Source organism: Rhinolophus sinicus, chromosome 1 (assembly GCF_057876585.1).
Source record: "Rhinolophus sinicus isolate RSI-liver-muscle chromosome 1, RSI-T2T, whole genome shotgun sequence".
Classification (NCBI taxonomy): domain Eukaryota; kingdom Metazoa; phylum Chordata; class Mammalia; order Chiroptera; family Rhinolophidae; genus Rhinolophus; species Rhinolophus sinicus.
Genome location: NC_142501.1, coordinates 168,653,013 through 168,668,993, shown reverse-complemented (window position 1 = coordinate 168,668,993; position 15,981 = coordinate 168,653,013). Strand labels below are relative to the sequence as shown.

The 15,981-nt window shown below is 40.3% G+C and overlaps 1 protein-coding gene across 11 annotated transcripts in view; it reads right to left on the bottom strand.

Annotated features, from left to right (window-relative positions):
- AFF1 (ALF transcription elongation factor 1) overlaps nucleotides 1-15,981 on the bottom strand; it is a 178,528-nt gene that overhangs the window by 41,107 nt on the left and 121,440 nt on the right. For 6 of the 11 annotated variants that reach the window (XM_074323818.2, XM_019731262.3, XM_019731266.3 and 3 more), the window contains 4 exons: nucleotides 12,269-12,313; nucleotides 7,429-7,515; nucleotides 6,391-6,427; nucleotides 2,958-3,009 (listed from right to left, as the gene is read on the bottom strand). In XM_074323818.2, coding sequence (XP_074179919.1) covers nucleotides 2,958-3,009; nucleotides 6,391-6,427; nucleotides 7,429-7,515; nucleotides 12,269-12,313 — 221 coding nt within the window. The remainder of the gene's footprint in view (nucleotides 1-2,957; nucleotides 3,010-6,390; nucleotides 6,428-7,428; nucleotides 7,516-12,268; nucleotides 12,314-15,981) is intronic. The other 5 variants (XM_074323832.2, XM_074323851.2, XM_019731265.3 and 2 more) reach the window with 3 other exon arrangements.

Here is a 15,981-nt window from a genome sequence, read left to right as displayed (position 1 = left end):
ACATAATAAAAATTTCAAATTGTATTATAACAATTTTATTGTAGGCTAACTTCTGTCTCTAAATAAGTACTGACAATTTCTGAGAAACACACAAGAAAAATAAAAGAGGGCACTATCTAGTAAGGACCTGGCAATTTCAGGGTACGGAGTGGGAAGGGAGAAGAAAGTCAGCCACTACAGTATACCTATCAACTGCCTTATAGTTTCCAAAACATTAACAGATTATAACAGATTATCCCTTTTGGAAGGCTGACAGAAGCATTGACACCAGTAAACTGCATCTGGATGCACAAGAGGAACTATCCACGATTACATAAAGGATTAATAACTACATTAAAAAAGGAAATACTTTACACTTTGCCTTCAGAATTCAGCAGATGTAAGCCTTGGAAAGGAAAAGGATTCCAAGTCCAGGAGCCCTTAAAGCAACATCCCCTCCCCTAAACTTAGGGACAAATAGCGCTTACATCCTAGCTACTCACTTCCCCCCAAAGCTTGGCAGAAGCAATTCATTATTTGAGAACTAGAACTTCAACAACAGAAATTAAAAGCAACAGATTCAGCACATACTTCTTTCACATCTACATGCTTCTACCACCTGTCTAACTGCTACTCCCCACCCCCAAGTCTGGACAGATATATGAATTATTACAGACTCTTCACAAGTTTATTCTCTAGTTTAAGGCCCCCCTTTTTTCCTTTGTATGTACTCTTCTACTTTCCTAAGGATTCCCAAGTACTAGTAACTCTGAAAGAAAACGCATTATGACCTACATTGATTTTTAAAACCAAAGTACAAATGACCCCGTAATTAACATTCTTTTCCTGACACTTAAAGTACATTAGACTATCTCCCTGGCACTGTGTGTGTCACCGAAGTGGTTTAAGTGCGTGTCAAAGAACCCTAATGACACTAGATCAAATTAACCTGTAAGAATGAAGAGATTTACCGTACTAAATCTGAAACAATGACTGCACTTCACAAATTAATTGGGACACCGCTTTCATCCAGTCTCCATAAAAGTGATTCCTTTTTCCTAGAGGTACATTTCACTTTGGCACTTATCAATATCACCAACGCCACCGCCACACAAGCACAGCCATACAGCCCTTGTTACCTACCCAGGCTCAGTATTATTTCTCTCCTCTACCACTCTTCCCTTCCCTCTTCACCTTCACTAGGCCCTCCTTTCATCCGTCCCCTAAATCCATTAGGATCAGAACAAAATTCTTTTCTGGGTAATTTTATATGTAGCAAATTGTTTCCATAAAGAAAACACTACATATGTCACAAGATATAAGTGTACCTGTTAGAAACTTTCAGGCACCTCTGATTTCAGTGGTTTCACTCACTTATCAGGAGAACTACCTCTTTCTCTGAGTAGCAAAATTGTCATAGAAAACGGCCTCAGTCCCTACCACCTACCTAAGCCTGAAAGCTGATGGAAATTGGTGTGAGAGGGTGTAACTTTGAGCTGCTCGCTCTGAAGCCACTTCAGAGGCCCAGGTCAGACCCAGTTGCCTTTCTCCGTCTACCCACAGGCCTCGGGAAACAGCTGCTTCCTTCTGGTGCTGCTGCCGCCACCCACTGGGCTCCTTGGAAAGCTCCTCCCCTCTATTCTTTCTGCCAACGGGGAGGAGAGCTTGTCAACTCCCCGGTCCTCCCTGCCCCCAAAGATACTGGCCAGGGCCTTTTATGGTCTAAAGGGCTTTACTACCAACCACTATAAAGAACACGAGGTACAAAACTTCGGGAAGTTACAGGGTTTCCTCAGAGTATTACAATTGCGGTCCTTGGACCTACCAGCTACCAAGTAGTTTAAAGATCTCTTCCTTCTTTAAGTCTAAGTCGTTGATTCTAAACTTTCCAAATTCAGGAGCCAGTAAATTTAAAAAAAAAAAAAAAGAGAGAGAGAGAGAGAGTATAACTGACATACAGTTATTAATTTTTTTCTAGTAAAAGATGATAAAAACAAGCAAAAACTCACCATTTGCCAGTACCACAAATGAAACAGATTTTTACACTAAAATAATCTATCCCTTAAGCTACAATTAATTTATCTTTTAAAAAAATCTCATTATATTGTTCTTTTATTCTTATTTTGCTATAGTGAAATGAAAACAAATTGCATCAAGGGAACGAACATTTAACCTGGTTCCACATTCAGTCGTGGTGAGAAAATAAAATTACCTCTTCACGTCAACTATACAGTTTTTAAAATAGTCAATCCCCTGCAATCCCTCCTTCCAAAACACATGGAACAAATATTATCCCTAGAAAATAGGAGAAAGCTGGAGCTTGAATGTGAAATCCTAAGACTAGCAAACTCATGTTAGTAAGTGATTAGATGCCGAAGAAGAGAAAGGCTGCCTCACTCAGTCCCTGAAGCACTTCTGGTTGTGTGAAAAGAAAGCAGTATTAGTTCAATACCACCAAGAAATGACAAATTGGGTCAAAACGCTGATTTTAAAATCTTTATTATGTAGTTTAAACTGTTCCAAAAACCCAAAATATATCTAGACTTACTTGGCCTTAATAAAGAACAGCTGGGCAACACGCCTCATTTTTTTATTAGTTAAAACTAGGCCAAAAAAGTGGCAGAAAATCTTAAATTATGCACATCCCCCAAAATTTGTTTCCAAAAGCTAAAGCTATTTAAGACTGAAATTTATAAAGCTAAAACTTTCTATTTTCCACATTTAATATGTAAATCATGGCTCAAATGTCTTTCTTTTGAAAAAAACCCCTTAGCAAACTCTATGGTACCTTAGAAACCTTCAAAAGAACTTAATCCAAATACAAATGTAGGTCGCGTCTTCCCTCTACAATGCAGCAGAATTTTATGAAAATTTTACTTGAAAGCAGGGGTAAAAATCTAAGCAATAGATTTATGTGAGAAATTACAATGTAATTGTAATTGTATTACAAACTTAATAAACAAAAACATTTTACTTACGATGTTCCCTGCTGCGAATTAGGGTGCGTTTTTGAAGATGTATCATATTGTTCTGTGGAAGAGGGGGAAATAATTAGAGCAGCACAATGACATATGTTCATGAGACTATTAGTTACAAATTCCTTTCTGCTGTCCCCCACCCTCACCTTTTTCACCTCAACAGTACAGTACTTGAATTCTGTCACCCAGAGGGCTATGCACTGGACTTGGTATAATCTCACTGTTATACAGTAACATTTGTGTTATTTCTAGAGAGAGAGAGGGATTGCTCAGAATTAAAACCCTTAACAGAACAAAAACACTTGAGCACTGCTTACAGCGGGCCCCACCACACTGCTGGCAACTTTCCTATGTGCTGGAGACTTTCCTTCCTTCGATGTCAGTTGGTAGGGGCTCAAATAAATGCACTGTGACAGGGCTGCTCTCATCCCCCACCTGGTTTGACCTTGTATATCTCAGTAACCTGCTAGCTTCTGTCCTCGGCCAACAGTGCTCTCCCTCCCACCTGGCCCCTCCATTATTCAGCACCCTCTCTGATCATTTATTCAACAACTATTCACAGACTGCCTTATAGATAACAAGATGTTCAAGGCATTTGACCCTGTCTTCAATGAGCTTACAGTTGACTGAGGGACATCAAACAGGCATGCAAATACCTACAATCCTAGGCTATGTGAGAGTAGGTACACAAATCTGTTATACAAACTAACCATCCCAGGAATCTAGAGAATGGCCCCTCTGTTGGTAAAGACCAAAGAAGGCAAATTAGAAAAAGGAACAAAATGAACTGTGTCACAAAGGATGGGTGAGATTTTTGACAGAATGACTGCTGGTGGGAGGGTGAGGAAGCTTTTCCGGCAGAAGAGAGAGTGTGAACAAAGGTAGAGACATGAGGAGTGAAAGTGGCACAGAGTGGAAAAGGTAAGACTGGGTGCAGAGTCCCTAGGGGATGGCCTGGGAAGACGGCAAAAGTCAGACTTTAGAGGGCTCTGAATGCCAGGATGGGAAGTCATAACGTTATTTGTTGGGCAATGAGACACCGCCAACGGTCTACACAGGGACTTGATAGAGCGATTCCTCAGAAAGATTATTCAGGAGGTGCAGCGTGGTATAACCCAAAAGGGAGCAGGAAACGTAAAGTGTGGAGCAACAAACCAGCTGGGAGGCTGCAGGTTTTGTATGGGTCTGAGGTAACTGAGACCTGAAACACAACTTGAAGTGGAATGGAAATAGGGGTGCGTTTCAGGCCAGAGTGAGTGATATTTCCCATCAATGTCATGTAGAGACCCTTGAGTATTTGCAATTAACCACTTTATCCTCATGGTGGCAGCAGCTCTTATGTGTGTTTAAGATTTCATATTTTTATATACTGCTTCCCTTTCTGGCTAGAAAGCTAGGGCGAGGACTACAAATCAGAGGGGTTAAAATCACTCTTTTGACCACTCACGGGGACTCCCCTACCGATGTGGTGACTGGGCCCTAAGCGCCACAGGGAGGTTGCCCTCAGGCAGCCATGTTTTCGCACATGTGGACATGAGCCCTGGGATGTGCAAGCAAAATCACTATCCTTCATTCTCTAGGCTTTCTACAGGCTCCAATACTGCAAGATCGCTCTTCCAGAAATCAGAATTCTCTTGCTGGGCATATCTTGAGAAATACATGTCAAGCTCTACTTTTCGGAAAGCTATATCCACATAAATTCCACTCCCTCTTCATCCAACATATAACTAGTGCTTTAGGGTCGAACCAGGCCCCTCGAAGGCCACATTCTCACAAAGGTAAACAAACAAGGGTCCTGAGAACACCGACAAATTGGCAGCAGCATGTAAGACCCCAAGATAAACATCTGGTGAGCCAAGACCTAGGGAGACCTGCGGGCATCTGACGACTTCTCACCAGACCGACGGGGAATGGGCCCACACGACTGCATGGACCGAGAGGACCGCCCATGCCGGCACAAGAAAGCATTGGCCTGCCAGCCCATCTTCAACTACCCTTTGCTACATGGGGAAATCAGTTTAAAGGACTAAAGGATCTTCCTAAACCAGGAGTTAGCCATCATGCAAGCTGTGAGTAACCCAGGGGAAGGCACATATTTCTGCATGGCTGGCCGCTCCAGCAAGTGGAGGCAAAGGAGCCCCAGCAATCCTGGACACAGCCAGGCTGGCGGTCAACCTGCAGGCGCGTTAGCTACTCCACCTGGTATCTAGCTTCGGATAGGCTGTCAAAATGCCGAGAAAAAATATTTCCCAATCTCTCCAAGCAACCGTCCATTTCTGTTACTTTTACTTTGTTACTTACACAACACGGTGGCAAGATGATCAGGCTTATTTCTCGGCATTTGGGGGAAATTTAGATATGAGTTCTTTGCAAGTTCTTATTCAGTATCTCTAGAGCAGGGGGCAGCTACCTTTTCTATAAAACTCACACAGTAAATATTTTAGACTTTGCACGCTGTACCTTGTAACATAATAATAAACGAATGGGCATGGCTGTACCTAATAAAAACTTCACAAAACTAGCTGAACAGATTGGGCTCTCAGGCTGTAGTTTGCCCACCCCTGCTCTAGAGGAAGGATGTTCTGTTTCTTGCTTTTCTCATCTTTTTTATACTCTCCTCACATCCTTACAATTTAAATAACAGAATAATCTAAGGAAAAATGTAAATGGGGGGAAAGAATGAGGTGGGAGATTTGAAGGAAGAGTCACCTCCACGGAATATCTATCTGTGAGCACCCTCTCCTGACACATAACACACACCCTGTTTTGGTCTCCCCAGCCTCTGACGACTAATACTTCGTAACTTCAGTACTTACCACATAGTATCGATGAACTAAATAACTGCAAATACCCTAGCCATTTTTTGTCAAGCTTCAAATGCCTTGCATGTAGTTGAGACACAAAGAATATACTGACCTAAAGGGTTACTGATGAGAAAAGCCAGATCTAGTTAGCTTTCTTCTGTTTCCCCCTGAATTTTCAACTATTTACAATCCATAAAAGGGGTCCAAAAAAAGAATTACAAGGCAAATACATATAGAGGGGCTAAGGAAGTTGTGTGTTGCATTCTCTATAAAAATTTCTTACTTCTGTGTAAAAAAAAAATACAAGAACCGCACAAAATATCCTAACCTATTCTTATATACAATTCCTGGGTTACGATGCTTTGAGAGTCGCATTGAAGTCCTGATCACGTGTCAGGCTAGACCAAATTGCATTTGTTAAGTACTTTAGTAAGACAGCTTCATGAACTTTGCAACCATCTGAAATTCCACCTAAAGAACAGCTTTATATCTGCCCTCCCTTCCTATTGTTTAAACATAGGAAGCCCTCATCTCCACTGGGGCATTTGTCATTCATATTTTTTATATTAAAACAGTAAAAACCATGCTTTGTTCTCCAATGCAATAATCTGTTCCATATATTTACTTACTTTGGTTTTGGGTTGTAGAACTGATGTGCTGAGAATCCTAGGGAAAAAAAATAAAAATCTCTTAGTTATTAAGCTTTATAAATCTAAGACTACATCATGGCTAAATCTGTTAAACACAAATAAATCTAATTTTTACATAAAATAGGATTCATTGCTTCCATTCTTTCCTAGAGTTTATTTTCCTTTGGCAATGAGCAACGATTTTCTTTTAACAAAGTATAATGTTTTGCCTTAAAACCAGTAATAATGAATCATCTTAAAAAAAAAAAAAAAAAAAAAAAACTACTTTAGAAAAGTAGCTAATGCAAAGTATCTAATGTGGCAAATTCTGGTTTGGGTAGACATAACCTATTGTGAAAACAGTATCATGGAAAGGAATAGCTATAATATGTTAATGAAGTGCATGCATTCCAGGCTGGACAGAACACAGATCTGACGGTGCTATTTCTACATTTTGAAGGCTATCCCAAAGCACACCGCTCCTCAAAAAAAAAAAAAAAAAAGGGGGGGGGGGGCAAATGGCAGTGTTTTTATTTTTAATACATTGTTCACAAATACAGAAATGTGCATGTCAGCAATTAATTCACTTGTTATTAAAACCAGCACAAATGTAGCTGATTACACATTAAACTCTAAGAAAATTCAAGAGGTATAAGAAGTATAAGATGTAGGTATATCCAGGTATATACCTAAATTCTAAACTAGGAATCAAAGAACCTTCCTCACTTAATTTCCTTGTACCTCCATTTTCCCATCTATAAGTAAGGACCCTCAAATAAGAGTATTGGCAAGTCCTCAGTGCTTTCATAAGCTACAAAACCCTAAGTGAATGGAAGATGTTCTCTCTGACATAATTTGGAGAACAAAGTGTTTGAAAGCCTTGTGACAAAGCACTTTAGAAGCTCAGTTAGCTGCAATTTTAATCTAGCCATCAACGATTTCAACAAGTAGTATTTGATTAATCTGGCTTACAGCAATACCTCAGACCTCTCACTGTGGACGCAGTGCCTGCTATACTTTATACTTCTAAGGAATTACCTTGGTGGGAAAAGGAAATTTGGAGGGCTCAGCTGTACTAGGCGTATGTATTGCTGTCAAAGGAGGAGGCCATGAATGGGTCATTTCCTGAAAAGAGATTTGGAAAGGGAAGAAAAGGTAAATTATAAATAGAACATTTATTGTTACTTAACTTTTTAAACAATGTGGTGCAGATTGATGGTAAATGAAAAGTGAAACCTTGAAAGTTATTTCATTTACTTTTTTAAAAACTCCCACTTAATGGGCTATGTCCAAAAGCTGAAGATCTCCAACTTACAAAACTGAAAAAAAACTCAGTTTGAAGAAGAAAAACAAAAGCTAGAACAGGGATGGTCTTAACACTCTGAATATTATAAAGCATCTAAACAAATGGCTGTAGGTATTTACTAGAGCTTATGTAACTGTGAAAACTGAGTCTCTACTCAATGTTTTCTTTCTCCCTCAGCTTCTTTATTGCGTTTCCTGGAATTATTTAAGTTCAAAGGAAGAAGAACTTTCCTGTTTGACTTAAGCAAACAAGTAATTCAGGTCACTTGTTCCTCTTGGGAGAGTTTTAATGGATTTGACCCTTCCCTGATACACACTATTAGCATGTAATAACTTTTTGGAGGACGAGGCCCTAAGAAACTACCTTCCCTTCCCATCAGCAGACATTTCATTTCTATTCACTCTTCATGGAGACAAGGTTTCTAAATATTACAAATTCATATATTTATCTTGACATGAATTCTTTTTTTTCTAAGCGTATTCATGAATTGTATTTTGCTTTGCTAAAAAATATCAGTGGAAAACAGAATGTCAGATTGAAGGTGTCTAATCACACACATGTGCACAAGCACAACTTGTTAAAGAGCTAAAATGGAGATCATTAACTCCTATTCTTGCATTTCACAGATGAGAAAACTGAGTTCCAAAATGACTGGACTGGGTGCCCCAGGAAGCCAGTGGCTGAGAGCACAGAGCATGGGCCACTTGCATTCCCAGTCTAAGAGAAAGAAATCCATTCTGTGCCTAAGAGTTGCATGGCGAATTGGATGAAAGATCAACAGGCAACTCGCTACCAGCAAGCTGACAACCCCAGACCATGCTGTATTACCTCACCTGTGCAACACTGTGTATTATTACACTTCATTCTTTTCAGAGTGCTGACCAAAGTCTCTATTAGCACAGAAATGCCGTGTGATCCTTGCAACAACTGGAGACGGAGCTCTGGCAAGTATTTCTCCTCCCAACCTGGGTGTGCACCTTCCCTTGCCTGTCCCCACAGCCACTCTCTGGGCTGCTACAGCCCCAAGATCGACGTAAAAGACCTGGCACAGAGACAAGCAAAATAACTGATGCCGGCTTTCTTGAGAAATTTTTGTTAAAGGTCAAAGCATCCCCATGTCTAGCCACGTGCTTGGTTCAGATGAATTTCTGGACTAAAATGTAAAGGAAAGAGTTAATTAAGTGCTTTGGAGCCAGAGATCCGGACTCGCATCCTGACTCTGACCCTCACCAACCCAGCTGTCTGACCTCTCCAAGCCTCAGTTCTCAGTAACAGGCAGACGAAGACCACATCTTTTCCCAAGTGTTTAGGGTAATTTACATCAAGTGCTTGGGTACATGGTGCACAGAAAGCACTTAAAAATTAAAAGCATTATCATTTTTAATTAAAAATCTAATGTTTAAGAACTTCGATACTGCACCAGAGAGCTCCCTGCTGTTTTATTTATTTCACTATACTTGAAGGTATGCGACCATTATAATGCTACGATGTAAAAACATAATTACATAACCGAGAAGGTGTTTGAAAACACCACCCTTGTTTTCCAAGAATTTCTGTATAATTCCAATGATATCTATGACTTTTAGTCACCGATTATTCCCAGAAAACATCCATTGTACTCTCAGTGCCTAAGGCTATCCGGGGTATTAAATTAGGCAGTCGGAATGTGCATAGTCTTTCAGGCCCTGAGGGTTGGCTAGCAGTCTGAAAGAATTTAAGTACTTCCCTAAATGCCTAGCTTAGGAGAGGGACTTGGGCCTTAGGAGAATTGGGGCCGTAAGGAGAAGAGGTTGCCCTGAATGGCAAGGCCAAGAGCTTGCTCCTGACCTAACAGTGACTTACCACGTCAGTGGGGTACACGGCTTGGTACCTGCCTCAGGCCTGGCCTCTGGGTGCCACGGCTGCGCTCCCCGCTCCCCTTCACTCACTTTGCTCTAGACCCACTGTCTAGTTTTTGCTGTCCCTCTAACAAACCAACCTGCTGCCGCCACCTGGAGGGGTTTACACGCTTTCCTCTGCCTAGTCCTCTGTTCACTAGCCTGCTGTATGACTCACACCACATATCAATATCGGATGTTTTATTACATATCTATGACCTCCATGAGAGCAAGAATTCTTATTCATATGGCACCCCCAGTGCCTAGAAAGACATCCGAGGCTTAATGGGTACTTGTTGAGTAAATGAATGAATGAACAAATACTAATGCTACCACTCATTGTACCAGTGTCGCTGGAATGCTGCACTGAGGTAACGTCTCCAAGTCCTGCATTGTTCCCCTGGGGGTATCCAGGCTATGCCACTGTAAGTAGAAAACCTGAGCTGTTTCCCTTCTCCCACTGAGGGCACTGCCCTACCTGGACCCTCGTGCATGACAAATTCCAGGGGTCTGGCACTGTCTGTCTGTTATCTTCTTACTCCATCGGCCTGGAGGGCTTACAGGCTCCCACTTCCCCTTCATTAAAATACTTCCACCCCTAATATTTCCCCTAGAGAAACAAATAATATCTTCCATGATTGATTTTCTCTGTTAGAGAACTATTTACTGCCTTTATTGCCCATCAGAAAGAGTTGTGTTAGGATTCCTGGCAATCTTCATAAATTGCTGGTACAAGGTAAGAGCAGGAACCACGAGGAAAAGGAAAACTAACTGGCTCGACATCCGAGAATGAGAACAGGAATGGACTCTAGAGATCATCTACTAGCCCATGGACTTCATTTTAGCAACAGGGAAACTGAGGCCAAGGGAGAACACGCGTCTTAACTGAGGCCACAGAGAAGAGAAGGGGACAGAGACTAAGTCTCCGCTATGCACAGGCCTCTGCCCTCTGCAGTTCAACACATCCTTCTATTTCAGTCTCCCTGTTCATGATTTCCAAGTGAAAATACTCACCTCTTGTTTGCATTAACCATTTACTTCCAAACATTCCCAGGTAAGTCAGAACTCAGTAATGTGATGCTGGGTGAGAGGAGAGGGGGGATGGATGGGTTTACTAAGTTAAAAATGCTTGTCTGACCATCATTCTAAGTAAAGGATTTGACAGTCATATATAAACATACATCAAAACCTAAGAGAAAAGCATCTGACATATGCAGAAGACAACTAATCTATATTGTTGGATTTATATTTGAAGTAACTATAGAACATATCACTTCAGAAAAAATGCTACGGTCATATTTTCTAACTAAGTCATTTGTTATTTTTATGACTTATCATACCAAAGAATTTCAGAAATGGTAGAGGATAAAACAAAACTTGATCGAGATAACTTGTTAATTATTAGTTTTGTTTATTATTAATCTTACTTGCTGTTTGACAAAAATTTCTTGTTAGCAAGACAAAGTATGTTTCCCTGGAGGGATATCTTTCTCAGAAAATCTTAACTACAAAAGCAGGGGACAGTAGATTGTAAAACAAAAATAATGAAATTATTTTCCAAACATCTGGTTAGACATCACTTTTATCAAAATTTCACAAGTGAGAAGAAAACCAATATACTTAATTACTGATTTCAGCGCCATCTCACTTAATACTTTACAATGAAAAATTAAAGAAAGAACTGGGCAAGCATATATTTTGAGGGAAAAAAGTTAGCAGCAGAGATATAAATTAATAGGCACATGTGTTTTATTTATATATATATATCCTACTTTCAAAGAAAAGTGTGTGTGTGTGTGTGTGTATATATATATATATATATATCAGAAACCTTATAGTAAAAGATAAAAGCAAGAATACCATTAAAACTGACATGGAAGAAAATTAAAAACCATAGAGGAGGAATGAGAAACAAAACCCTCAATTATTATAATTACTATATTTGAGCATTAAATTTAGCTTTAGATTTCCTGGAAATTAAAGCCAAAACGGGAAAACATAACCGTTTATATAAATCTTCCGATAAAAAGAAAGCATGCTGGTTCATGAGGAGAATCCCCACCCCCCACCCCCACCCCCAGAACTAAATTCTAGAAGGAATTTGTCATCCTTCTGCAAGAAAACTTGAACAAATGGATAATGGATTCAATGATGTATTTGTAGAAGCAGGACAAACGTGCATGACACACTTTCACTAAACAAGAGCAAAAAATAACCCTTTCACATCAGTCTAAAGATGCCCATTTACTTTTTTTACCCCTTTAAAAATTCATGGACTCATTGATGATAAGGCCATACACGTGAGGTGTCACTTACAAAACGTCAAGCACTATTTAACCCCCGCTGTCTCCCTTACCAAATCCATGCAGGAAGTGTCCATTCGGGGAAGTGAGCAACTCTCCTGAGTCTTTATGGACAACCAGAAAAACTTGAGAAAGACAGGTCTTAAAGCGCTGGTCCAAAGGCCTTGTAAGTTTGTCGCCTTCATTTTAATTAATAAAATCTGTCAGCGAGTTCAATTATGTTCTCAGACTCCCTTCGTTACTGTTCTGGTTTATCTCGCTTTTGGAGGTGTTTGGGGGGCACTGCTTAAAGGGGTTTGGAATGGCAACTGTTCATTAAAGCCAAAGTAAATGGATATGTGTCTGCTTACTTAAACATTTCTTCAAGTGAGAAACACCAGCAATGAACTCACCTTCAGAATCTCTTCAACACAATGCACTTCATTGGAGTAGGTCTGCTGAAAATGAAAAGGAAGAAAAACTTAGCACACAAAAAACCCTACGGTGATGGTGATAGTAGATGCTGGTGTTGGTACAGCAACACTCATAAGGAGACCACCTCAGGGCCTACCTTTTACTAGCTAAGTGTTAGGAACTTCACTTTCTGGATGAAATAAGACAAAGACATTCACTTGACTTCATCATGAGGGAAAGCAACAACAGACTAATTATGACCCAGGTCAGAAGTTTTCAATGGAAAATGTGTACATTAAAGAAAATTAAAGCTGGCCCGGTAGCTCAGGTGGTTGGAGCGCTGTGCTCCTAATGCTGAGGTCGCCAGTTCAATTCCCATATGAGCCAGTGAGCTGCGCCCTCTATAGCTAAGATTGTAAACAATGGCTCTCCCTGGAGCTGGGCTGCCGTGTGCTGCCGTGAGTGTCCAGTGGCCAGCATAAGTGGCCGGCAGCCAGCGAGAGCTGCCATGAGCTACTGTGAGCAGCTGACCAATGACTGGGGACCGAATGCCTCAGCCGGGGGGAGCGCAAAGCTCATAACACCAGCATGGGCCAGGGAGCTGTGTCCTACACAACTAGACTGAGAAACAACGGCTTGAACCAGAGTGTGGGGGGGGTGGGGTGGGGGGGTGGCGGCGGACGAAAGGGGAAAAAAAGAAAATTAATACATTTGTCAATCTAGGGGGAAAAGAATATAACAAAGGTGGAGGCAGAAGGAGATAAAACCAGTGTCATAGTCTGCTGCTTCAGAGTTCAGTGAGCCAAGTTACACAAACATAAAGATCCCCCAAACACTTAGTAAGCCCACAGTAAAGAGGCCAACACCCAATCAAGGATAGATTTTTTATTTTTGGTAATATTTTAACCTGCCAAAATTCATTTTAAAGTTAAATGTCTCTAGCCTCCTTCAGGTCAGCATTTTGATTACATACACACACTATTCACACATATATGTACACACTATTCACAAATATTTCCCCTGAGAAAGGCCCTAAGGAGAGAGATTACCTAGTGTCTTAGAGGAAAGATCCACTATTTATACCTCTTCCTTATCCCCAGCTAAACAAATGGCGGTTGCTGCTGCTAGCATCACCACAGTGTCTAGGAAATGTCATTTTATAGTGCAAAAAGAAGGAAAAGTTAAATCTTTAAAAAGAAAAAGAAAGAAAGAAAGAAAGAAAGAAAGAAAGAAAGAAAGAAAGAAAGAAAGAAATCACTTTTCCTTAACTAGAGACATGAAACAAAACCCACGGATTTCATGGTTTTCAATGGAACAGCAGCTTCTGCTGTGTGTCGGTTCATAAGCCAAGTGCCCTGGGCAAGTTCTACACAACACCCCCTCCCATTAAAACCACTGTTCATGAAGAGCTGGGCAGTTTGGTGCAATAGCTGCCTCACAGCTACACAGCAGATGGAAAGGGTTCTTTTCCTGGCTCTCGTTTCTAATTTGAGTGCAATTTAATACAGCACTGGCAGCTAATTCCTGAATTAGGGTTTTAAAATCCACTGTTTCCCTCATTCCAGTTTATTCTAAGGAAGAAGGAAAAAGTAAAGAACATACAACATTCACACTGTCCTAGAACTGAATCTAATGGACATGTCAAAATTCAAATGAAATTAGGCCTGCCGGGGTCCGGTTTTAGAACATGTGAATCTCTTAGAAATGGTTTTATTGAAATGTCTACAGTTTGTTATTTTTGAGGTAGGACCTGGAAGTTAGGAGGTATGACCAAAGAATCAAAGATATCCCTTTTATCTACTGTCCTCACTGGAACCGCCTTCAGGTATTATGCGTGTCAACAGCTAGACCTGCTTTACCCACTTTTAGTTTCCAAAGCCACAAACGGATACCAAAAAACTGAACCAAACATTAATAACCAAATATTTTAGCAGGAATGTCAGAAACAGAAAAGAATGCTGTTTTGAATACGTAATCATATTCTATGGTTTCAATTTTTCACATGCATTAGGAAAAATAACAATTAGAAGCTGAAGGTAAATCACTAGAACAGAGCACATGACTACTCACTCAGATCAAATAGTCCCTTCATCCTATCTGCTGCTGGAATGAGGCGGGAAATCCAATTAAAACACCTGGCAATCAGTGAAAAAGTGAAGCATGTTGGAATGAGGGCAAAAAAATGATTTGTCCACTGCTTCCAACAGAATGAGGTCAGAAAGCTGCAACTTCAGGACACTAAAAAAGACTTTCTGATCTTCCTAATTCCTCAAGCAGTCAAGATGTTTCCTTTCACTAAAAGATTCTTTTTTTTTTCCTAAATTTTTATTACATGAAATGAACCAGGACTGAAGAAATTTTTCTATAGCTTATTGTTTATTAGTCAGGGTAAGATAAATATTGCTACCATTTTTCCTCAAAAATAAGACCCAGCCAGACCATCAGCTCTAATGCATCCTTTGGAGCAAAAATTAATATAATACCTGGCATTATATTATATTATGTTAAAATAAGACCGGGTCTTATATTAATTTTTGCTCCAAACAAAGATGAGAGCTGATGGTCCGGCTAGGTCTTATTTTCAGGGAAACATGGTAAACAGTCACCATTCAATCTATTAAAAATTCAAAATGAGGTCTTAAGTTCAAGCATTAATTGGTTAAGTTACTGTGAACTTTCCATGTAAAGTCCATTATGGGAGTATGAGTATTTCAAAGGAGTGTGGCAATTCCATTCCAAATACATGAGAATCTATCATGTTTAAAGATCTATCAGTAGCCTGTTTATCATGGCAAAGAGCTGAGAACGATCAAATGACCAACAACGGGAATCTAGATAAGACCTTACAGCACCTCCACAAAGCAGTATGCTGTGCAGACTTAATAATATAAATATATGTGCTTGCATGGAGAGATGTTTGAGATATGTATTTTCAAGTTTTTCTTTAGAAAGAATTTCATACTTACAGAAAAATTACAAAAATAATACAAGGAATTCCCATGAGCCCTTCACTCAGATTTCCCAAAAGTTAGCATTCTACGTATTCTTTATAGTTTTCTTTCCCACCTCCTCCCCCATCTACACTGAAAAGTTTGAAAGTAAGAGAATTAGCGTTAATGCCTATTTACCCCTAAATACTTCTGGGTGTACCAGGATACATTTTAAAACTGCGTTTAAGAGGGGCAGTTAGGAGAACGTATAGTAGGCGCCCATGCCCCATCTACCTGAGATTCATATTTCCACTTTTCCCCCAACCCAAATAATTAGACTCTGAAACTAGAGTACAGGCATTACAGGTGTGTTTGCAGACAAAGATCTGGAAGGACAGGCTGCCTTGTTTAATAAAGCACAACTTGGCACCTTCAAGTCTGCCACTGGACTTTCCAAAAAGGGAGGAGTAGTTCAACAAACCATTACGGCCTAATCCGTTCCTTAAAATCCACTTTCCCCCCCACAGGCCCTCCCTTGAACACTGAGGCGAAAGGGTAAGAAAGGGTAAACAATCAGCTTCTCTAAAGCACAACTGAGTTAAGGCTGAAGCTCTTCAGGTAAGACTAGCTCAAAGAACAAGAGATGATAAAAAAGCAACCGCCAAACTCTGTGTTACTTGCATGGCTCGAGACGCTCCGGTTTGCAGGTCCTTCCCTGTTTAGCTCTCCTTCAATGGAGCAGACACTGACTTCAGCACTTACAACCACAAACCTCACGGTTG